Source organism: Vombatus ursinus, unplaced genomic scaffold (assembly GCF_900497805.2).
Source record: "Vombatus ursinus unplaced genomic scaffold, bare-nosed wombat genome assembly UNPS02015255.1, whole genome shotgun sequence".
Taxonomy (NCBI): Eukaryota; Metazoa; Chordata; class Mammalia; order Diprotodontia; family Vombatidae; genus Vombatus; species Vombatus ursinus.
In genome coordinates, this window is record NW_020955033.1 from 9,622,809 (window position 1) to 9,648,130 (window position 25,322).

Here is a 25,322-nt window from a genome sequence, read left to right on the forward strand (position 1 = left end):
TTATTTTCAAGGACGTAAAAAAATTGGAACTTCAAACCATTGCTTATTTGGATTTTCAGTAGCCTACTGGGTTAAGATAAGTTGACAAGAAAGATTGGTACAAAGTGAACTTTCCATTAATGTTATTGACTGGTTACCTGATTTAACCTGAGGCTAGGAGCTGATTGAGCTAGGAACAAGATTCAGGGGTCACTAATATAAAAATCAGAAAAATCCTAAACGATTTATTTTTTAAATTAATTTTAAAATTAACTAATTAAAAATTAATCCCAGAATCCTGTTTTACTAAATATTTTATTCAAAATGGTTTACCTTTAGTAGCTTCATGAGACCTTCTAACTGGACCATCAGCTCTCTCCGGCTCTCTTGAAGAGCAGACATCCTCTGTTCTAGCTCATCCTTGCGTTGTCTGAGAAAGAAGCAATTGTGATCAGAAGCAATGCTTTCCCCACTCAACTATTCATATCTTCTTCTACTATTGAGATAATGACTACCAGAGAAATAGTTTGCTTGTTGTCTCCATATTACAGCTAGTCAGTCGTCATAAAAAAGAAGTTTTTGGGAGGGCAGCGGTCAAATTCCAAGTGAGTGTGTAAGTATAGATGGAAAAATTTGTTCTGAGAAAGCAAAAGCAAAATTAAATAAAGTTTAATTTTTTTCCCCAAATGCAGAGCCAAACCACATCAGTCTCAAAGCTCAGCAAGCCAAGTGTTCTATCATGAATCTGGACAAAACTTCGCCTCATAGTAGTGTCTAGATATCTGAACCAGAATTAGATCTTAGAGCTCACTTCATTCACATAGTATTACTAACAAAATCTCGTCTCCCAAAGGTGCAAATATGACAACATGCTATTTATACCAGCAGTTTTATTTATTTATCGATTGTGTGTGTGTGTGTGTATGTTTGTTTTAGGCAGTTGGGGTTAAGTGACTTGCCCAGGGTCACACAGCTATTAAGTGTCAAGTGTTTGGTCTGAAGCTGCATTTGAACTCAGGTCCTCTTGACTTCAGGGCTGGTGCTCTGTCCACTGCACCACCTAGCTGCCTCCAGTTTTATTTTTTTAACACTGATTTCAGAAGTAAAGAAAGAAGAGAAGAAATCACTTTAAAAATATTTATGTGCAAATAATCTAAATTTTGAACCAGAAAGTATCTTTTTCTTTTTGTTCCTTGAACTCCAAGTATCATTTGAGAACTCAGGTGAGCCTGAAAACCTGTTTTGGGGTTGTATTACTGTGTCATTCATATTGACAATAGGAGGTAGCAACATATATTCGAGAGTGGAGGAGAAAAACAACAATGGAACACAATTACAATACCTTTGAGTTGTGGAACTCTTTTACATTCATTCAGAAAATTCCAATTCCATTCCTCCTTACCATTACTGCATGCATATTACGTAGAATTTACCCCCAAGGAATCTGAATGATGATCCCAAAACAGGAAACACAACTTAAAAACGTAGAGAGGATTCATGCTTTTGTGTGTTCATGTATACAATTGTATATTATATTTGTATATATATATTATATGTATATGTTTGTATATTATTTCATGTGACTTCCTTGCTCAAAAATTTTCAATGGCTCCCTACTGCCTATATAAATTTTTTTCATTGGCATCTAATGCAGTATGGCTGTAACTTAACTTCATGGCCTTATTTCATACTATTTCCATTTGCCCAGGATGTTCCCCATCCTGGAATGATCTTTTTTCTCAATTGTTCCTCTTGAAATCCTTCTCTTCCTTCAAAGTCCATTAGGGATAGCACTTCCTTCATGGAAACTTCTCTTGGTGCAATAGATAGAGCATTGGGCCTGGAGTCAGGAGGACCTGAGCCTAAATCTGAGTTCAGACACTTAGCTGCGTGACCCTGGGCAAGTCACTTAACCCCAATTGCCTCAGTTTCCATATCTGTAAAATGAAGATAATAATAGCACCCACTTTTCAGGGTTGTTGTGAGGCTCAAATGATAGAATTGTGAAGTACTTAGCATAATGCCTCCAACTCTAGCATAGTAAGCGCTGTATAAATGTTAGCTGAATCTACTAGGGAAAAAAAAGTGATCTCTCTGTTCTCAGATGTCCCTAGAGCATTTCTTCTGGACCATTCCTTTGCTCCTGTCACATCCTAATTGTACACATCATGCATGCACGTGTAAAATCTACATTGGAAGATGGGTTTTAACACAGGCAAGTTATCTCAGCAGACAAAAAGTGGCATGTACCAGACAGGTCAAGCCTTTGCTACCTCATTGATGAACACCTCCCCTCAGTCCCTAGTGGAGGTGTTCCAGAATAATAAGCCCCAGAATAGAAGTGGTCATACGCCTAGCACAGTACTTTTCATGTGTTGTGACTTGGATAGGACATTATCAACTGTGTGTTTGAGTCCTAACTAGAGTCCCTAGCTATTTGACCTTGGGCAAGTTACTTGCCTCAGTGCTGATTTTCTAATCTGTGAAATGGGGATAACAACGTTTATACTATCTATCTCTAGGGTGGCTGTAAGGAAGGCATTTTGTAAATGTGAGCTATTAGTTATTTCATTCTCCTAAAATTACCTCTTTTGCTTCAGGGGATGCCATTAATTTTAATATTCTAGAATTTGATAAATAAGTCAAAATTAAACCCCAGCCTGGATGTTTTATGGGTGTTAATCATGTTTCCTCATAGCCTTTGCCTTCTTGGCTAAAGAATTTAACAATCATTTATCTGCCCTTTTCCAGACCTTTGCGAGCTCATACTATCTTCCTAAAGGTGCAGTATTCAAAACTGTACAGAATGTTCCAGGGCTTTGTACAAGAGGAGCATAATGATATCTGCTTTATTTCCAGCAGTTTTTAATTTATGATGCTCAACATTTTGTTGGCCTTTTGAGCACCAAGAGGAAGGCAGAGGCAGTGAAATTGAACCATGCTAAGGTTAGTGAAGCAATCTCCAGAGAGGCTTTTAAAAGCTAGCTGAAGAATTATGAAAAAGCACTGATTTATCATTTTCCAAACACCTCTTTTTCCTCCTCTATTAAAGCTCAGCCTATAATTGCAGAATTTCAATCACAGAACACAATTTTTCGAATATTTTATGATGACTTGATTCAATCTAATCTATAGGTGCTCCTACCTATAAGTTGCAATTTCATTCTAAAATGGTCAAAATACATTTTATGTTGTTATGCTTTTTTACTATATAATTTTACATAAATTTACAAATAAAAGTGTTTTTTATTGCACAGACTAATGTCTGGAAGTATTGTTTTCTTCCAAGGAATAGATGTGGTAATGTCATAAAAGTATGTTTCTTGAAATTTATTGTACATAGTAGGGCATCTTTCAGTGACTTCATTTTTATGCTAGCAGATACCTGACTTTCCATTTTAGGTGCTAGCCTACTATGTCACAGGCACTGTGCTAAGCACAGGGGATATAATGCAAGGCAAAAACAAATAAGCAATCACTCCCTTCAAAGAGCTCATAGTCTAAACTGAATTTTTTTAAGAATATTTAATAATCTAGACTTTTCACTAAATTTCCTCTTTTTTATAGGAGCATAGGATTGAAATCTGAAGTAATCATTTACTTCAACCTCATGTATGTTATTTTTTAAGCAAAGCAGGGAACTTTACAAAGATGCCAAGAGGAGCCAAGGTTATGTGGGAGGAAATAGCAAAGTAAGAATTTGAACATAATTTGAACATGTAGTCCAAATCAACCCATACAAGCAATACAAATACACATTCAGTAATGTTTATCACATTAATCTTAAAGAAAAAATGTAAATTTTTATTTATTTATATTTTATAAGGAGGACAAATTGAGATTACCTATCTTGGATCACATTTAAAACCATCTGACTATTTACCTGACCTAGAACCCACTCAAGGTAAGACACTACATAAAGAGTCTCTTACTATAGGAATTACTTGGAGATTGTTACAAATAGAGCAGATAATGAAAAGATATATGTTTGCAAATAGTCACTCGCTTAAGATATTAACTTAGCGGGTGAGTAATAAGGAATGCAGGCCTCTTTTATCTTAATATTTCTTTACTATCTAGCATGAAGAAATATATATATATGTATGTATATATATACATATATGTATAGCATGTTGCTGTTTAGTTGTGTCTGAGTCTTCATGACCCCATTTGGGGTTTTCTTGGCAAAGATACTGGAGTGGTTTGCCATTTCCTTCTCTAGCTCATTTTACAGATGAGGAAACTGAGGCAAACAGAGTTAAATGATTTGCCCAGGGTCACACAGCTAGTAAGTATCAAGAGGCCAGATTTGAACTCAGGAAGATAAGTCTTTCTGCCTCCAGGCCTGGTACTCTATCCACTGTGTCACCTAGCTGCCCTCTGTATATAGCATGTGTTTTTCAATTTATCAGTTTGGGATAATATGGCACGTGCAAGTATGGCAATTGAGCAGAATGATGAAGTAGTAATAGACATACTTAAGATTTCTATTCTGAGAGGAAGAAGAGAATGCTCATTTAGTTAGTCAATAAATATTTATTAGGCACCTACTATGTGCCAGGTACTGTGCTAAGTGCTGGGGATTCAAAAAGAGGCTAGAGACATTCCCTGCCCTTATAGAATTCACAGTCTAAGGGAGTCCCAATCTAGTTTGCCTCCTACCATTACTGACTTCGTTATTACTGATTGTTATTACTGACTGTGGTTATTACTGTTGTATCAGGGATGGCAGTGAGAAAGAAATAATTAAGAGTCTTTAGTGTCCAATTCTTTAGATATTTAGGACTTAACTTACTATAAAATTCAAATGGAAAACAATCAAACACTGGATCTCAGTGGAGGCGGAATCATCCATTACACTGTTTCTGCAGGCAAAGTAAAGTAGGGAATTGGGGGAATTCTGAAATATCCAGAGGGAGTTTTAGGTTTTGTTGTTGCTGCTGCTTCTGTTACTGGCACTTTGTAGCTCATCTGGTAAAGATATAGGGCAGCTTGTGGTGCCATAGTTTATACAGTGCCAGGCCTGGACTCAGAGAGACTCATCTTCCCGAGTTCAAATCTGGCCTCAGGCACTTACTAGCTGTGTGACTCTGGGCAAGTCATTTAATCTGGTTTGCAAACCACTCCAGTATTTTTGCAAAGAAAACCTCAAATGGGGTCACAGAGAGTCAGACTCGACTGAAACAACAACACTATGAGTCAGGTACTGGGCAGAGTGCTTTACAAATATTATCTCATTTGTTTCCTACAACAACCCTGGGAGGTATATTATAATCCCCATTTTACAATGAAGGAAACTGAGGCTGACAGAGGTGAAAATGAATCGCCCGGTATCACACAGCCAGTAAGTGTCTGAGACTGGATTTGAACTCAGGTGTTCCTGATTCTAGGTCCAACACTCTATCCATTGCACCACTTAGCCGCTTCCTTTTTTGATATCAGAAGTGATAGGGAGTTCTTAGATCTCACTGACAAGGCCAGACCTATGTTTTAGGAAGATCACTTTGACAGCTGAGTGGAGTATGGAATGGAATAGGGAGAGATTTGAGGCAGGGAGGCTTACCAGCAGGCTACTGCAATAGTCTGAGCAATAGTGGGGGGAAAAGACTACCTGTTATATCAGAGAGAGGTCAAGTTTGGGCATCTTTTGTCTTTCCAAATTTCTAGCTGTAACATTGACAGCTTGTGCAGTAGGTATCACTTACAGCATCTCACATTAGTCCTTGTTCATAAGACAAAGCAAGGTAAAGACATAATTTATTCTTGCAGGCAGGAAGTTCTCCAAATGCTCTTGGTGGATGCTATGAAGGTGGACTGTGCTTTCCTACAGCTCGGTTGTAAATTATTTAGCTCTCCTAATGTCAGAGTTTCCTTGAGCCACTGAGTTAATGACAACTCCTAAAAATTTAGTAGTCTCACACAATGACAACAATAAAATCAAGGGTATCTTTTCACTTCAGGCTGATGCAAATGATTCCAAATGCTTTATGCTCACAGGGTGTCAGGAAGCAGACTTATATATCCAGTCTAATGTCATAAAATAAAGAAAAGAAGAGACTTTAGGTGGCCAACCACATTATCAAATGAAGGACATTCAGAGAACTTCTTAGATTGTACTTATCTTGCATTATTTTTTAAAATTATATTTACATGTCTACATGCAACTTCTGAAGAGAGGGACTGTGTCTTACCTAAAATCTGGATCTCTTCTAGGGCTCAGCATAATACTCTGTACACCCTAAGCACTTTGTAAACTTTTGGTGATTTGAATTATTCTGAAAATCTTCTAAGGCCGATGCCTTAATACCTGAAAATGCTAATAATAAATTCCCAAGAACCTTAAAAATCTTATTTTTTGGTTTTTTAATATAGATTTATGAATTCATGGAGAAGGCAATAGTTCTCAATGGGTTTTTCCTGAGACTATTTCAGAGGGTTTGCGAGATCAAAACTATTTTCATAATAACACTAAGATGTTTTAATTTCTAATATGGTAAATATCAATAGACATAACCCATATAAACAAAAGCTTTTTGGCGTCCACAATGATTTTTAAGGGTATAAAAGGGATTCTGAGAACAAAGTTTGAGAACCACTGGTATAGGAATTACATAGTATGGAAATTACTTCCACTAAAAGAAGTCAGAAACTCATCTGTAATTCACGTTTTGTAGACTTGTCTTGGGCACTGATTGGTCAAGCTTACCCCTGTCATAGAGCTAGTATATGTCAGAGGTAGGACTGGAAACCAAGGCCAACCTTCTATCCACTATCTATTTACTATCACCTCTGCAGGGTCGTCAAGACTATGACATATGTATCAATCACAACTTGACTGTCAAAATGGATTGATTGATTTATGTTGTTGCCTGAATGTCCCTGATTATGTCAGTATCATCTATCTTAGTTCATAAACCCAGAGGATAAGGACTATATTTGTGCTTGTTGCAAAGACACTGACATATGTAGGTATTTAATAAATGATTTTCATAATAAAATGTTATTGATATTTTATCTGACCATATTAATCTCATCTAGGAAGGTGATAAAAAAACATGTAAGAATTTTCTAGATATAATCTTCTGGAACAGAGATCTCCCAGTAGCATTCAGAAATCTTTAAGAGTCAGGCACCGATTCCAAGATTCAGTTGTTCAGATATGCTTTCCACAGGCTAAATCTTTGCTGCAATTGTCTGGACGGTGGGGCGAAGAACTTTCCCTCAAGCCTCCATTTAAGAAGTATACTCAGGCCAGGCATCTCTTCATTTCTCACTCAGCTGCCCTCCTTCAGATTTTCTCAGCATGTCCCTCTGCCAGGTACCATCCCCCTACCTTCTTTTCATCTTCCTTTTTTATGTTGTTTCCCCATTAGGTTTTAAGTTCCTTGAGGACAAGATTGTTTTTCTTTTTCGTATTTGTATCCCTAGGGTTTAGCACAGTGCCTGGTACATAGTAGGCACTTAATAAAGGTTTATTGACTGACTGATTGCCTTTCACTAGCTTGAGTATACTAAGGAGAGGCCATTGGTCTCAAAGCTGGGGATTTAGGGCATAATTCAATGTGTGCTCTTAATGCAGCAATATTTAAGGTATAAAAAAGATTAGGGAGGGAGCAGGAAACAATTTATTTTTTTAAATTTAATATAGTTTATTTTTTCCCCAATTACATGTTAAAACAATTAAAAAAATTTTAGTTTAAAGTTTTGAGTTCCAAATTCCATCCTGGTAAGCAATCAGATGTAGGTTACACATATGCAGTCATGTAAAACATTAGCAGGAACCAATTTAGAGACAGATGATTGGTATTAATCTCACAAACGGAGGGTTTATAAGTTAGGAAGAGGGCTTTTAGAACCTGACCACTGTCCTTTAAATGACCGATGAAAGCTAGGATTGCTCTGTGATTTCTGCAAAGGTCTGAGAGAAATCCGTAAATCTAAATGAGGTGAATTCTGAAGGGGCATCTTTTTGCACAAACTGAAGAGGCTCAGAATTTCAATTCCTGCTAATCACACTCATACTATCTGAAATGTGGGTGTAATGGTGACTTCAATGATCACTTTTTATTCTTTCTTCAATACTTCAAATGATCTATGATTTCATCATTGTAGGCACTATGCTTTTGGATACAGCTCAAAACCTTTCTCTGCTTTAGTTAAGGTTTTAATGACTTTCTTAGGCCAAAAATAAGAAAATCATCATCTTACCCACTTTCTGGTGAGGAATGCCTGTTAAATTAGCTGCCTGGTCATTGTACCACAGTCTATTGCTGGCTCCACAGTCAAAGCCTCTCTGGCTTGGTGGAATCAGTACTTGCCCTAACCCAGCACAGTCTTGGAGAATACAGTACCTTTTAGTCCATAATTTCTTCCCTTCCCTCAATATAAATGATCCTAATTTCCTTGAATGTTGATTTCTGGTTTTGTTCTTTGAATAGATTTAGCAACAATTCCTGGATGGGGACATTGTGTTCGGAGTAACCTACTCTATTTTTGTAGGTTTACTGATATTCTCTCACTTATTAATCACCCAATTATATCCAACACAAGCTGGTCACCTCCCCACTCTTGCAGGGATGGGGGATGGGCAATACCATTTCATGAATATATTTTTTTCAGGAAAAAATTGTGGGAAATAATTTTTGGTTTTATGATCCTATTTTACATCACAAAAACTATGAATGAAAGAAAATGTAGTAGCCCAGCTGGTGGAACAAGTAGAGAATTAGATTTTTTTTTTAGTAGAGCAGCATAGAAGGAACATCATTTTTCATTTTCTTAATGTTATCCATAAATGAAAGAATATGAAAAACAACTTGGCAACCCAGGTGTGTGATGCTTCTAATTACAGAGTAAATTAAAACAATAAAACAAATACACTGGAGTAGCCACTTGTGAGCTAAGACTAATTTATTTTCACTCTGTAGGTACATAGGATACCTACCTCAATTAAAGAAACCAAGAAAACATTCCCCTCACATTGGTGAGGGCCCCATTTACCTGAGAAGACGGAGCTCTGCCAGGAGAGTAGGATTCTGCTGGGCCTTCTCTGGGGTGGGCTGAGAAGCCTGTTCATGCTCCAGCCGTAGCCTCTGGATCTCCTGTAAGATTTCTCTTAGGAGAGGAAGATAAAGTCAGAAACCATGGGTTAGCTCGCTTTGACAGCTAAGGTCAGGGCAAGTCAAACTAACAGAAGAAAGGAAGGCTTATAGACTGAGGGTGTTGTCTGGGACAGGCCAAGGCACATCCTAGGCAAAGTCTGAAAACTGTTTTTTCCTCCCTTTTGAAAATTTGTCCACATCTGTGTTACTGAGGTTGTAACACATGCACTATAATTTGACTTGACCTAACATAAATACCTACCTGACACAAAGAATGGGGTCCTCTGGCATTTAAAATACATGCATAGATAAAAAAAAATAGAATATTACATGTACTCCCTTGTCTTCCCATGTAGGCTGTGCCCTTGGGGATTGCTTATCTTTTCATTCCCTCATTCTCATTCTGAACATTGAAACTTGGGGCCAGAGCCTTCCTCCCTCACATATTAATCATGTTATATCAGACTTTTTGCTACATGTAGCTGACATGTTTCTGGAGAAACGAGGAGATAGATAATACTCTATCTGAAATATGTCTAACTCTTCATGATATTCTGTAGTTGGGTATTGTAAATCATCAAGCCTGTTACTACTATTAGGGCTTAAATTCTTGAGCAAGTAAGATCTTAGAGCAAGGTATTGGGCTTAGTTTTAAAAAGTGGATTGCTTAAGAGATATTTTTCTTAAGAGACAAAAATGTGTCTCTCCGTTATTTAGCACCATACTTGGGAACCAGGCAGCATGGACAAAGATCCAAACCGAAGCGGTTCTTTGAGGGAAAATAAAGATAAATGTTGTTCATTTTGTAGAATTAGATAACCTCTTACTCTAACCCCAAATGAAATTCTTTGCCCTGAATTTATCTGACAGCCAAAAGATCAGAGGTCCTTTAAATCTTCAATTAGGCAAAGTCCCATTTTTTATTCTACAGATTTTTCATCCTAACAATGGAGCTGAATGGGGCAGCCTTTTTCAGCAAAGTGGTTTTAAAAGGATAAGCTATAATTGAATCGATGGATGACACAAGAGTGCTATTGGTGTGACCTTTGTCAGGGGCTGAGGCAACACAGCCCATTATTGATGTTGGTGCCTTGGTTATGATTACATTTAGGTGGACATTAGACAGACCATAAAGGAGGCATGAACTGGGGAAAGCAAATGGTTCCCACAGCCTGTCAAGAGCCATTAAATGGGGTCATAAGATATTATATCCTCCAGGAAAGGCACCTGCTCTTGGTCAACTCCCCGTCTAGTCAAATGAAGAAGATAAAGTCACTCAGAGGAAACAAATCACAATGAATAGAAGATGAATTGCAAGAACCATGGAAGTGGAAGTCAGTTGGAAAGGCTGCCTCTTGAATATACAGCATAATCAGAAGACTAGTTTTCACTAAGCCACCTCCGCTCTCTGAACCTGTTTCCTACTCTGTGAAATAAAGGGGTTAGCTCTCTCAGCTGTTTTCCACCTATGGAACTTTACTAGTAAGAGTCAAAATTGTCTGATGCTTTTTGATCTGTGATGTACTTTCCCCAAAACATCCTTGTGAAGTAGGTAGCCCATGTATTATTATTCACATTTTACGGATGAGGTCACTGAAGCTTGGAGAGATCAGGTTACTTGCCCATGGTCATACACATTTTCAGATTCAAATCCAGTTCTCCAGTCACCAAGTCTCATTCTCTCCCCACCATTCCATGCTCCAAGGGCTCCACAGCTATGATTATATAACTAAGGAGCATCCCCATAAAGCCTTAGACCCTAAGGAGAGAAACAGTGGTGCCTTAAGTTTTAACGTAAGCTTTAACTAAACCATCCTTAGGCATACATGCTACACACAGTCACAAAGATGTGAGTTGAGGCACACTGCCTACTTATTACAAAAGCCCTCTGCCTTATTGTCTACCCAGAGAGTTACCTCCACCCCCTAGATGGGTGGGTGGGCAATCATGACCACGCCCAGTTTCCCCTTATTCCTTCCAACTGGCAACAGTGGTGTCAAATAAAGTAAGAGAACAATAATAAGAGGGGAAATAAAAGAAAAATATTTACAGTAAAAACCTCACAGAAAAACTTACAGAATGGTAGGGGGCAGAAATGATGCTTATATGTTATTTTCCTCAGTAGGATGTAAATTCGTTGAGGGTCAGAAATGCTTGTCTTTGTGCCCTCTTGGACCTAGAGCGGTGCCTGGCAAATATGCCCCTGGGAAGCTTATGATCTAAAATCTAAGGAGGTAAGATATGTACATGGTAGACTGTGATAAAGAAAGGGAGAAATGTAGACAAAATGGGATAAGAAAGAGAGAGGACTTTCTGCTGGAGGTATGAGAGAAGGATTTATGGGGAAAAAAAAGGTGGAAGAGAAAGATCTCCCCCCCAATTTTTAACGCTGTTTTATATTAGAATATTAAAGAATCAGTAATTTTGTCAGCTTACTGGGGCACTCCAGGCATGGAAAATTTGATCCAGTAAGAGAAAGATTTGAACAGGAGGAGATGTGAAGACAGTGTATTGTTGTTTAGTCATTTTCAGTCATGTTCCACGCTTTGTGACCCCATTTGGAGTTTTCTTGGCAGATACTGGAGTAGTTTGCCATTTCCTTCTCTAGCTCATTTTACAGCTGAGGAAACTGAGGTAAACATGGTTAAGTTACTTGCCCAGGGTCACATAGTAAGTGTCTGATGCAGGATCTGAACTCAGATCTTCCTGACTACAGGCCTGCCTCTCTATCCACTGTGCTACCTAGGTGCTCCTAGGCTAAGCACTTTACAAACACTTCATTTGATCCTTACAACAACTCTGGGGGAGGTAGGTGCTATTAAAGCCCTCATTTTTTAAATTGAGGAAATTGAGGCAAACAGGTCTTACCCAGGGTCACACAGTAAGTATCTGAGTCCAAATTTGAACTCAGGTCCTCCTGACTCTAGGGCCTATCCACTCTCACCACAGTTCAATATCCACTGTTCTACCTAACTGCCCTACTGTTTACAGTAGTAAACACTTAAAAAATGCTTGTGGATTAAGTGACTGTTGATTGGCAGCTTTGTGAAAGACAGACTCCTGATGAAAGAGAGAAATTATTCAGGATATTTATACAATAGTATAGGAGAGAGGTGATGAGAATCTGAACCAACAAAACAGTGAATAGAAGGCTGTACTTGGAATCAGGAAGCCTTGGATTCAAATCCCACCTCTCACATTTACTAGCTTTGTGAACATGGAAGATTCACTTAACCTCTCTGGACTCTGATTTTAATTATCTTTAGAATTAAACATGAAATCTGGGCCAATGCACAATGTCCTCAGGTCCTAAAAGAGCTGGCAAATGGAATTGCTGAGCCACTGTAAGTAAGATTTAAAAGATCATGGAAAATAGAAAAGGGGTCACAAGAAGAAGGACAAATACCGTCCCATTTTTTTTTTTAATAAAGAAAGAGAACAGCATATGCCAACTATAGGCCAATGAACTTGACTCTGATTCCTGGAGAAAGTCTAGAACTGATTATTAAAGAGATGGCTGATGAACAATCAGAATGAGAAGTGGTGATTAAAAAAAGCCACTGCTCAAGGAGAACAGGCAATGACAGAGTAACCTCATTTCCTGCAATGCCTTGGCCATACTTTACATGGCAGGAAGACTCCAGCAGAGAACCCCAAGGATCTACGCTTGGCCATGCTCTGTTGAATATTTGCAACGATGACTCGGATAACGTTTGCACGGATGGCAGGCTCATCACATCCGCACATAAGACAAAGCGGGGAGGGCTGATGAAGATACTGGACGACAGAGTCAGGATTCAAAATGACCTTGTCAGGCTAGAGCACTGAGCTGAATCTAATAAAATCAAATTTATTATAGATAAACGTAAAATCTTCTACTTAGTGACAAAAAAAAAAAAAAATCAGGTGGAGTCCAGGCCAAGGATGCTGAACCTGAAGGACAGGCTGAGTTGGAATATGAGAGCTGCTTTAAAGCACGTGTGAGGCTGTCACGCGGACGAGACTCATGTGGTTGGACCCCAGAGGGCAAAACCAGGAGCAACAGGGGGAAGTTAAGAAGAGGCCAATTTAGACTTGAGGTCAGGGAAAGCTTCCTCACAATAAAAACTGTCTTATGGTTGGGTTGTTTGCTGTTGTTGTTGAGTCATTTTTCAGTAGTGTCCAACTCTTCATGACCTCATTTGGGGTTTTCTTGGCAGAGTTAGTGGCTTGCCATTTCCTTCTCCAGATCATTCTACAGATGAGAAAACTGAGGCAACAGGATTAAGTGACTTGCCCCGGGTCATGCAGCTAGGAAGTGTCTGAGGCCGGATTTGAACCCAGGAAGTTGAGTCTTACACTCTATCCACTTGGTAACCTAGCTGCCTTGTCTTAAAATAGAATGAGCTAGAAAGCTATTGAATTGTGCATACCCTTTGACCCAGCAATTCTATTACTACAGCCCAAAGAGATCAAAGAATGAGAAAAAGGAACCACATGCACAAAAATATTTATGGCAGCTTTTTGTGATGCAAAGGATTGGAAATTGAGGGGATGCCCATCAACGAGGAAATGGCTAAATGATATATGATTGTGATGGAATACTATCGGGCTGTAAGAAATGATGAAGGAAAGGGCAGCTAGGTGGCTCAGTGGATACATTACCGGCCCTGGAGTCAGGAGGACCTGAGTTCAAATCTGACCTTAGATACATAGCACTTACTAGCTGTGTGACTCTGGGCAAGTTACTTAACCCCAATTGCCTTGTCCCCCCTCCCTCCCCCCCACCAAAAAAAAAAGAAATGATGAAGGGGATGGTTTCAGAGAAACCTGGGAAGACTTATATGAGCTGATGCAAAGTGAAGTGAGCACTACCAGGGGAACAATTTAGTCAATAACATCAATATTATAATTACAATTATATGATAGTATAATTACAATTATAATTATAATAAAGACTTAATAACTGATAAACACAATGACCCAACACAATTCCAAAGGACCCAAAATGAAAAATGTTATCCACATCCAGATAGAGAATTGATGGACTCTGTATACAGATTGAAGCATATTTTTTTCTCTCTTTTTTTTTCAGAACAGGGCTAATGTAGAAATTTTCTTTCCACATTCATATTTGTAATAGACTTTTCATTTCTTGCCTTCTTAATGGGTGAGGGAAGGGGTGAATTTGGAACTGAAAATAAAATAAAATTGAATCATGGAAAAAAAAAGTAGAATGGTCTATCTCAAGAGGTGGTGGGTTCTCCCTTTTGGAGATCTTCAAGTAGTTTCTGACTTATCAGGTATACTAAGTGGGAATTCCTTTCATGTATGGGATGGATCAGATAGCTACTGAAAGCCCTTCCATTTCTCGAATTCTGTAAATCCCTATCTCATGGTATTGTTTTGAAACCTGAATGAGTTCATGTATTGTCAAGTATTTTTCAAACTCTAAAGGGCTATATAAAAATCAGTTAGTATTGAAGAAGGGAAATAGATTTTTGGATAGAAAATGAAGACACCTTGGCAAATGACTGGCTGTTCGGCGGAGTGAGTGAGAAGGAAAAGATGAGTTTGAGGTTTGAGGTGGGTGACTGGGATGATTGTGGTGCCATCAACAAAAAAAGAGGGAAATTCTATTTGGCTAGCTATTTACTGCTAAATTCCTCACAGCCCTTCTTCTCCCTTGTAAAATTCTTGTCCCCAATGCTATGTAAATTGAGGGTTACCATGTATAACTAAATTACTCTCATACTCCCTTTTTGATGTGGCTGCATCTCTCCAGAAGCAAGAAAAATTCCTGTGGTCATGCAGTCACATTCTCACATTATGAAGCTAATCCCACACTCACCAAAGAATATTTAATGATGAGATTCTATATTTAAGGAATGAAATGCATTCTTTCAGGAAATTTTTTTTTTAAAAAATCATTAAAATAGTTAAATTTGTTTGGTTTAACACAGTGCCTGAAACATAATGGGCACTTAATAAATGCTTGTTGACTGACTGACTAAAGAGAAAAAATGCAGAGATTTTAATTTGGACCCAGATTGAATTCCTGGTTTTGAAACGTGATACTTGTAACCATAGGCAAGTCACTTTTCTGGGGCTCACATTCCTTATCTGTAAAATGAGGGAATTAGACCAGAAGGCCTCCAAGGTCTCTTTCAGCTTTAAATTTATTATCTCATGATCCTATTATCTACTCAGAATTTATAATTCAAAACCTGTAGGCAAGAAGAGATCTTCATAAACCCTCACCAGTCTCAGACAAATGTCTTGACAAAAGTCAAGTGTGTGTGAGTGTACTTATGCTTTGATGCAATAGCAAAAACATGAGGTCCATTTAGCTAAGGGATTTTAGTCCTGTTCTAGCAAAACATTAAATGAGGTACAGTAACTTATATGTATAGTATTAAAAATCATTGCTAAAGAATTGAGTAAGGCCTGGATTTTGATATTTTATAAACTCTTAAAATTGAGGTCAAAATAAATCTCCTAAAACATGAAACTTTCATCACTTGCAGTAAAATAAAAGTGAGGTTACAAGAAATAGCAAACACTTATTATTGCTTTCAAAAATAGAAATGACCCAAAGAAACAAAACTATTAAAAAGTCTCAAAAGAAAACTGCGTGTGCGTGTGTGTGTGTGTGTGTTTGTGTTTCTGTTCATATAACAATGGACTGAAAAATGAGCTAAAGCCAAAATACCGGAAGGAAAACATACTTGTAACACATCATGAACAGAATGAGAGACAATACTAACATTTATTCAGGTCACAACAAAATGCATAGTAAACACACTAAAGGAATTAAAGAGAAAAATTATAAAAAAAATAACATTAAGATAAAATATGAAAGGAACAGGGTATGGCTAAAGATCTTAGATCAAGCTGATAACATTAAATAGTTTAGAAATATTTACAGAGAATATGAATCAAATAGTATATGAAATACAAGTTAAGCATTTCTAATGGTTTGTATTTCCATCTCTACGAAATTAACCAAATGAACATAAAACTGCCAAACTACTGGTGATAATGATTTTTATCAGGATATTAACACTACACAGTGGTCTTCTTATCTTTCAGTTACAGAAATTGAATACTGAACTCCTTTCCCTCTGATTCACTTTGTAGTGACTTCACCAAGAAAGCTATTGCTAAGACATGACATAAAAGTTAGACAAGTTTAATCAACCAATCAATCAGTCTCTTAGTGAGTGCCTACTATGTTATTGATAGAGTTCTGTTGTGGAAGAGGATAAAAGCAAGGGAGAGAATACAGAAAGAAAAGAGAAAAGGACCAACCATCTTTATAAATTTCCACATTTAAGAATGGAAAAAATGACAAGAAGCAATTACAAGATTATTTACTCTATGAATTATTTATTTTTAACATTTATTTTTTAAAATTTTGAGTTCTGAATTCTCTCTTCCCCTAGCCCTTCCCTCATTCATTGAGAAGGCAAGCAATACGATATCAATTATACTATAGGATCACTGATCTAAAATTGGAAGGGACAAGAATTCATCTAGTTCCAACCCTTTCATTTTATAGTTAAAGAAATTGCAACCTAGGAAGGTTAAGTGACTTGCCCAGGGTCACAAAGCTAATAAGTCTCTGAGGCCAGATTTGAACTCAGGAAGATATTTCAGGCCCAGCACTCTATCCACTGAGCCATTAGCTGCCTTTTCTTTGATTATACAAATTTGTAATAAGGGTTTTGTATTTCTTTTTTTTTTTAATGGGCAAAAGGAAGTGGGAGGGAGAGACAATAGTGTTTTTTTTTCATTGAAAACAAACAAACAAACAAACAACTACACAAAACAGAAATGCCACTGAGTTGAAACTAGGCTAGAAAGAAAGTTAGGACTCAGGCCAGGAAAAATTTGATGGATTGAGAGAACAGGACAAAACTGAGTGACTAAAGATTATGATTTGACTAGACACTAAAAAGATTCATTAAATATTAACAATAAAATGTTTGGAAAATTCATATAAAAGCAAAACTTTATCCCACAACTTCCTAAGACTAGCTTTTCACAATTCAGCAAACAACCTTCACTGACAACGAGGAACATTTCCTCTTTCCTTAAAGCGATAACTCATAGGAGAAGAGAAGTAAAGGTTTTAAATAAAGTACAATCCAAATGAATGATGACACACTATGAACAAAATGACAATCTGGCTTAAAAGCTCTTACCTGTTCTTGTTTTCAAGTTCAGCAATCAGCTGCCTTTGTTGCTTATTTGCATCAATGGTGAAAGAGATATCAGAAGCACCCCTTTGCTGACTAGGCTGCTGTGAAAGAGATGATATAAAATATTTAATGCTGGGGAGTGCGAAACCCATGTCCATCACAGTGAATCTTCTCTGAGGAGTCTCAATAAAATGTTTTTGTCAAGTTATGCTGACATGTGTGGAAAAGATGTACTTTTTATGAAAACAAGAAGGCAAATCAACAAAATTAAACTATAATTTATTGCCTCCTATTTTTTTGCACACCGTCCCTCCCCAAAAAAGCCTGGCATAGTTAGGAGCGCACTGGACTTAGAGTCAAGTAGTAGATACTTATTGGCAGTGGGATGTCAGAGTTGATAGAATATCAAACTTAAGAGTCAGAAACACAAGTTAGAATCCTGCCTTAGACACTTACTACATGTATGACTCTAAGCAAGTCACTTAACTTCTTCTAGCTTCAGTTTCCTCATTTGTAAAATGAGGGTAATAATAGTACTTCCACATAGTACTTAAATAATAGTAATAATAGTACGTACTACATGTTATAAGGATAAAATGAGATAATATACATAAAGACTTTATAAACTTTAAAGCCCAACATAAATGCTAGCTATTATTATTATTATTATTATTTAGCTGTATTTAAGCACTAGACTTGGGTTTAAGTAATAGATACTTCTAATAGTAGCTGTGTGACCATGGACAAGTCATTTTCTCTTTTTAAGCTTCACTTTTGTCATCTATAAAGTGAGGTTATAATACTTATGCCACCTACCAAACAGGATTCAATCAATTAACAAATATCTATTAAATACCTATTATATGCTTGCCAGAAAATGTGCGGAGTGTTGGGGATGCAAATTTTTTAAAAAGGGAAAATATTGTGAGGAAAAAACTTTCCAAATCTTAAATTGTAATGTTAGTATGTTATTTTTAATTATTTTCATTATCATTTACTTTATTAAATATATACTAGTATTCTTCCTGTGAAGGTTTTATTTGTAGATGATGAGTAGAAACTTTCCTCATTTAAGCCAACCTTGATTTTCAATGCTTGTCTTTTGATCTATAATCTCCAGTATTAGGTAGGGAAATGAGTTAGCTGGATAATTTGGTTAAGTCGTCCCTGGTAAACTCGCCGAGTAGTTATACCATATGAAAACAAGAATTGAAAAGTGAAAAATATAATCAACCAGCTATTTTCTTTACAACAGGTATGAGGAGTTTTGGTTACCCTCAGAGCCTTGTGAAGCAGAAAAGCCATTATCAATTGATGACTCCATAAATAAAAACAACTTAATTCACTTTTTCTTTAAAAAAAAGGGAGATGAATATAAAGTATCTATACATTGAAGTATATGGGTGTATATATCTATACATGCCTATGAATATATATAAAATATATATGTGAAATTTAAGAATGGGAAAAAGAAGATTATTTAATAAATAGACATAGGGACAGGAGCTGGGCCTGTGAGTTTATTAGTATAGAGAGTTCCAGATAAGGAAACACCCTCTCTCAAGACAAATCAGCCAGGAAAAAAGATGACTTTGATGTGGTTGCTATCTTCCAATATAGAGGCCACTCCAGTTAAATCAAGTCAACAAGCATTTATTAAGCACTTACAGTGTGCCAGGCACCTTGCTAAACATTGGAGACACAAAAAATGGCAAAAACATGGTTCCTGCTCCAGGAGCTCACAATCTTATGAGAGACAATATACCAACAACTATGTACAAATGAGCCATGTACAGGATGAATTGTAGGCTATTTCAGAAGGAGTGTGTTAAGATTAAAGGGGTCTGGGAAAGGTTTCTCCAAAAATATAATCTTAGACTGCTTAGAGCAGAGGTGTCAAACACGTAGCCAGCCCTGTGTCCTACACAACATTTCCAAGTGTGGCCTGAATCAGATTAAAATGTCATTGGGAAATGTTTAACAAAACAAATAAAAAATACAATAAAACACAGATATTATATTTTAAACCTAAGCCAATATGTGGCCCTAAGGGATCCTCATATATGGATTAGTGGTCTCCATTTCTGTTGGAGTTTGACATCACTGGACCAGAGCATTCTCTAGGGATAAATGGTATAAAAATACTCCAGTTTTATATTAGATTCAAGTTAAAAAGACAGAAATTGAAGAGAGAGTAGACTCTAGGTCCTCAAGTGCGGCCCTTCGCCTGAATCCAAATTTCACAGAACAAATCCTCTTAATAAAAGGATGTGTTCTGTAAAACTTGGACTCAATCAAAAGGTCACACCCAAGGACCTAGAAGGCCCCATGTGGCCTTAAGACCGCAGGTTCCCCACCCCTGAAGTAGAGAAAATGAAGACAGAGAAAGAGACAAGGAAAGCAGAACAGGTGGCTACAAACACAAAGAATGAGAAACACATGAGAGATAAAAACAGAGCAAAACAGACCCACAATGAGATAATACACACAGAGACAATCTATACCCAGAGAGATGTAGAAAGTCAGTCTATCTGTATGCCTCTTTTATCCCCCTCCTTAACCCCCTTTCTTTCTTTTGCACATGTGTGTACAAAGGATAAAGACACACACACACACACACAGTAACAGAGAAAGAAATACACATAGAGGAAGACAGGGGCAACACCTCTATCTTGTGAAACATCAAGGATAATATTTCTATGCACTTTTAAACCTTACTGCATTTTTGTAACTATAAACAAATAGTGGCTTCACATTTTCCTCTTGTTTTATGGGCTAGATGAAGATGAATTCAAAGGCTAGATCTGGCTCATGAGATTGAGCTTCCTATTATTGAATGAAATAATGCCAAAGAATTATATTAACAAAAATCTTCCTCAAATTGACTAATTCTATTGCTGGATACTTGAGCTATAATTTTCTGCTCTTACTGAGGCAAAATCCTTGGACTTTCCTTAAGGCTCTATCATAGGCAAGGATCATGGAGAAGAAAGGTAAAAACATAACCTGGGAAGATTTAAATCTGATCCTTCCAAAGGAAAGAAAATATATCCAAGTAAGTGAACTTCTAATGCCATGTTTCTTTTTAATCTATGATCTCTTATGGAATCACAGAATTTGACACTTGGAAGGCACCTCATTTGTCATTTTTTTTCAAGCTCTACCTGAAAGGAAATCCAAGTAGAATATAAACACCAAGTGGTTACCTAGCCTCTGCTCCAAGGAGAAGGGAACCCACTACTTCCTGAGGAAGACTGTTCCATTTTTAGACAGTTCTAAATGTTAGGAAGTATTTTTTTCTGTCATCAAGCCAAAATTTGCCTCTATTAGTTTTTCATCTATTCAGCCTCTAGGGTTGTTAGGGAATTTACAAAGCAGCTGGACTCATATAGCAGGGCTAGAGGGTAGGGTGATATCTTCTCTACAGATGATCTGCTATGACTATGATGTAACTTAAGAACCACAAATTATCTTCACTGAGGAGTCAGGGAACTGGAGTGTGCTGGGCTGTTGGGGGCTGGCAATGAGCGTCAGAGAGTAAGGGTTGGAAGGATGTGAACCAATTCTTTCATCTACCCTCTCCCTTTGATTAAGGCCAGTTACAGCAAAACCAACACATGGATTGATATGAACTAGAAAACTAACTGGACAAGGGGTTTTTTTGCTAAAGAGCTTGAATGAATTTGTCCTTCCAGTTGACCCCATTGAGCATTAGTCATTTAGCAGAAATGGTCTTCCTGACATTCAGTGCTGCATTCCTTTTGATTTAATTTTCATTCATGCTCCTTTTTCTTCTGAGATGTGCTGAGCTGAAAGACCATAATGAGATTGACCTTATTCATGCTATTTGATGTTTTACACACTTCAATGCTATCTCCAGTCCACTGAGTCTTATTTTGGGGAAAAAAATAAAGTACATTTTTAGCTTATAATTCCCCTTAGTCATGGGAATCCGACAGTGTCGTGATCAATACACCAAACTGTGAGCAAGTGCCAGGGTTAATGCTTTGGGTCATTATAGTGCTCCTGTCTAAGATCATTAGTGAGAATGCTCTGCAGTTAGGGATCTGACAGCTGGGATGTCTGAGAGTAATGGAAAAAAAAATGGAGATGCCCTGTATCTCCCAACAACCCAAAGTCCATGGTTATTCTCCATTTCAAACATCTGCATTCTGAATAAAGTGCCAAACTGATTTGAATTCTTTGTGTTGGAGATTTGGAGAAATGTGAAATCAGTATAACCTTTACTGTAGTTTTTCCAATCGTACTTGAACCCACAAGTAGAGAAAACAATATCTTTCCTATAAGTGTTTTGTTTTGGTTTTGGTCAGGCCCAAATAGTGTATGAGGGATGGGTATGAAAGCTTTTGGCTTTAATTTGAATCTGCAACCTGGTCACTGAGTGACCTTAGCTAGTTTATCACAGAATCATAGATTTAGAGCTAAATAGAATCTTGAAATCTAACCCTTTCATTTTTATAACATGAGCTTAATAAATGCTCATGGACTGACTGAAACAGGTAGTAAGCATTAAGTCATGATTTTATCATATATAAAATGGGAATTTTTGCCAAGATACCATGAAAACCTTAAAAAGTCAACAATAAACTAGTAACAGATAAAACTCTGTACTGAAAGCAAGAATTACAATGAAATAACCTCTAACTCTGAAATAGAAGGAAGAGGTTCAGTATCTGCCCAGTTCTGACAGAACTTCCTTAAGAATTATTAAAGACCCTTAATGAAAACTTACAGATGAGGATGTCTCTGCTGCCAGTCTCGCTGCATATCTGGCAATCAGCCTGTGTTCCTCGTCAAGACGGTTTGGGCTATCGAGCATGCTGTTCAGAATGGGAGACAGAGTGTATATAATTAGGCCAGTAAAGAACCATTATCTATTTATCTTACTGTAAGAGTTATTTGCTACTCCATTTTTTTCCACTGCAGAAGACAAATTAACTATAGAAAATTGTTAGCTTAATGAGCCCAGGGCTTGGTTCTATAGAATACTCTAAAGGTCAGGACCAAGGGGACTTAAAATCTTTGCCTTCGGTCAATGCCATCCTATTGCTAAGAACTTGTATGCAAAAGTGGCCATTCTGATGAACTCTCTTGATGAAGGTCAGATTTCCCTTATCTTATTACTGAATGAAATCAGTTATATTTTGTTAATTCTACATTCCCTTTCACAAGACTGAGAATTATAGGACTGGATCTCAACAACTATGGGAATTTTTCAAGTGATGTCAGATTCGCATTCTTGCCACCCACATATTATCTAATGCTATAATAATAATCCTGACAATAGCTCGTGTTTATATAGTTTTAAGGTTTGGAAAGCATTTTATAAATATTATTTCATTTTATCCTCATATCCTCCAGGGAAGTATGGGCAATTATTATTACTATTTTACAGATGAGGAAACTAAGACAGATATAGGTTAAGTGACTTGCTCAGATGTAGGTTAAGTGAGTTAAACAACTAATAAGTTTCTGAAGGAGCTGCAACAGATAGTACTATCCCCATTTTATAGATGAGGACACTGAGGTTCAGAAGAGTTGAATGATTTGCCCATAATCAAAAGTCAGTGTGTTTCAGAAGCTAGATATAAAGTCAGGTTTTCTCGACTCTATATCTAGTAGTCTATACTCTTTGCCACAGCTTCCTCATTTACCAGTCTTATGAATCTTCTGTTGTAGGTAACAAAAGAAAAAAAAGTTATATTACTGTACTGAATGGATCACATTAAAATTTAAATCCTTGCAATCCCCAGTTCCTATCTGTAGTCTCCTCACATAAATTTTATTCTTGATTTTTTTCCCTTAAAAACACACATACTTACACAAACCAACACCCACTCAGGACAGTCTGCTCTATTAAAATACTAATTGTAAACCTTCTACCTTTGGAAAGGCTGAAGAGTCATGTGAAGTGAATACACATTAAAAATGACCTATTAGAAGAGATAAGCACTTTGAACATGTGACTTCCATCCTCATATCCTCCCATTGGCTTTTCAAAGCCTTGCGCACCAAATGCTGCATCTTCTCAGTCACCAAATGCTTCCAGTCTTTAAAATTTCACTGCCAGTTCATTTCTGACTACATACATATGATAGGGGAGCTAGGTGGCCCAGTGGATAGAGTGCCAGGCCTGAAGTCAGGAAGACTCATCTTCCCGAGTTCAAATCTGGCCTCAGACACTTACTGAGAAAGTCACTGCATTTTGTTTGCCTCAGATTCCTCATCAGTAAAATGAGCTGTAGTAGGAAATGGCAAACCACTTTAATATCTTTGCCAAGAAAACCCTAAATGGGATCATGAAGAGTCAGATATGACAACAACAACAAACATCACATATGCTCACCCATCACCTTTACTCTTGTCAAATAAATGTTTTTATCCCTCATCTCCTCTTCCACCCAGAATGTCTTACTTTCTTTTTAAAATTTATTTAAAATTTATTTATTTTCAGTTTTCAACATTCACTTCCATAAGATTTTGAATTTAAAATTTTCTCCTCTCTTCTCCCCAAGATGGCATGCAATTTGATATTGGCTCTACTTATACATTCATATCAAACATATTTTCACATTAGTCATGATGTAAAGAAGAATTAGAACTAATGGGAGGAACCACAAGAAAGAATAAACAAAACAAGAGAAAAAGAGAGCAAATAGTATGCTTGCATCTGCATTCAGACTCCATGGTTCTTTCTCTGGATGTGGACATCGTTTTCCATCATGAGTTTTTTTGAGCTAAGATCCTTGCATTGCTGAGAAGAGCTAGGTCTATCAAAGTCAGTCTTTGTACAATATGGTTGTTAGTGTATACAATGTTCTCCTGGTTTTGCTCATTTCACTCAGCATCAGTTCCTATGTCTTTCCAGGTTTTTATACAACATATTGTAGGATTAAGGTTGTTAATCCACTCTGCTGTCCTCCATTTCGTGGGAGAATTCATCCCATTCACATTCAGTTATGATTACTATCTGTGTCTTTCTCTCCATCCTATTTCCCCCCATTTATGCTTTTCTTTCTCCTTTAGAGTTTTTTGCTTTCAACCACTGCCTCCCTCAGTCTGCCCTCCCTTCTATCAGCCCCCTCCCTTTTCTTCCCTTTTTACTTCTTCCCTCTCTTCTATCTACCCCCTCCTTTTTCTTTCCCCTTTCCCCTCCTATTTCCTATATGGTAAGTTAGATTTCTATACCTAACTGATTATGTTATTCCCTCTTTGAGCCAAATCTGATGAGAGTAAGGTTCAAACAATGCTCTTCTCCCTCCCTTCTTTCCTTCTACTGAAATAGGTTTTTGTACCTTTTCATGTGATATAATTTACCCTTGTCTGCCTCCTCCTTTCCTCTTCTCTTAGAACAATCTCTTTTCACCACTTAATTAGATTTTTTTATCATCACATTAAAGTCAACGTATACCCACATGCTCTGTCTACCCCTTTATATGTATACTCCTTTTAAATGTAATAATGATGATACAGTTCTCAAGAGTTACAAGTGTCATCTTCCCTTGTAGGCATGTAAACAGTTTGCCTTTATTAATAACATCATGTTTTTTTCTTTCCTTTTTATGCCTCTCTTGAGTCTTGTATTTAAAGATCAAATTTTCTGTTGAGCTCTGGTCTTTTCATCAAGAAGGTTTAGAAGTCCACTATTTCATTAAACATGCATCTCCCCCTCCTGAAAAATAATGCTTAATTTTGCTGGGTAGTTCATCCTTGGTTGTAACCCAAGCTCCTTTGCCTTATGGAATACTGTATTCCATGCCCTTTGATCTTTTAATGTAGAAACTGCAAGGTCCTGTGAAATCCTGACTGTGGTTCCATGATATTTAAATTGTTTCTTTCTGGCTGCTTGCAGTATTTTCTCTTTGACCTGGTAATTTTGGAATTTGACTACAATATTCCTTGGCATTTTCAATTTGGGATCTTTTTCAGAAGGTGATTAGTGGATTATTTCAATGATTATTTTATTTTCTGATTCTAGGACCTCAGGGCAGTTTTCCTTGATGATTTCCTGAAAGATGCTGTCCAGGCTCTTTTCAGA

General features: G+C 37.2%; 1 protein-coding gene across 15 annotated transcripts in view; it reads right to left on the reverse strand.

Annotated features, from left to right (window-relative positions):
• Positions 1-25,322, reverse strand: part of DTNA (dystrobrevin alpha) — a 473,738-nt gene that overhangs the window by 41,588 nt on the left and 406,828 nt on the right. For all 15 annotated transcript variants that reach the window (XM_027846916.1, XM_027846914.1, XM_027846923.1 and 12 more), the window contains 4 exons: positions 22,017-22,104; positions 17,267-17,364; positions 8,980-9,093; positions 313-409 (listed from right to left, as the gene is read on the reverse strand). In XM_027846916.1, coding sequence (XP_027702717.1) covers positions 313-409; positions 8,980-9,093; positions 17,267-17,364; positions 22,017-22,104 — 397 coding nt within the window. The remainder of the gene's footprint in view (positions 1-312; positions 410-8,979; positions 9,094-17,266; positions 17,365-22,016; positions 22,105-25,322) is intronic.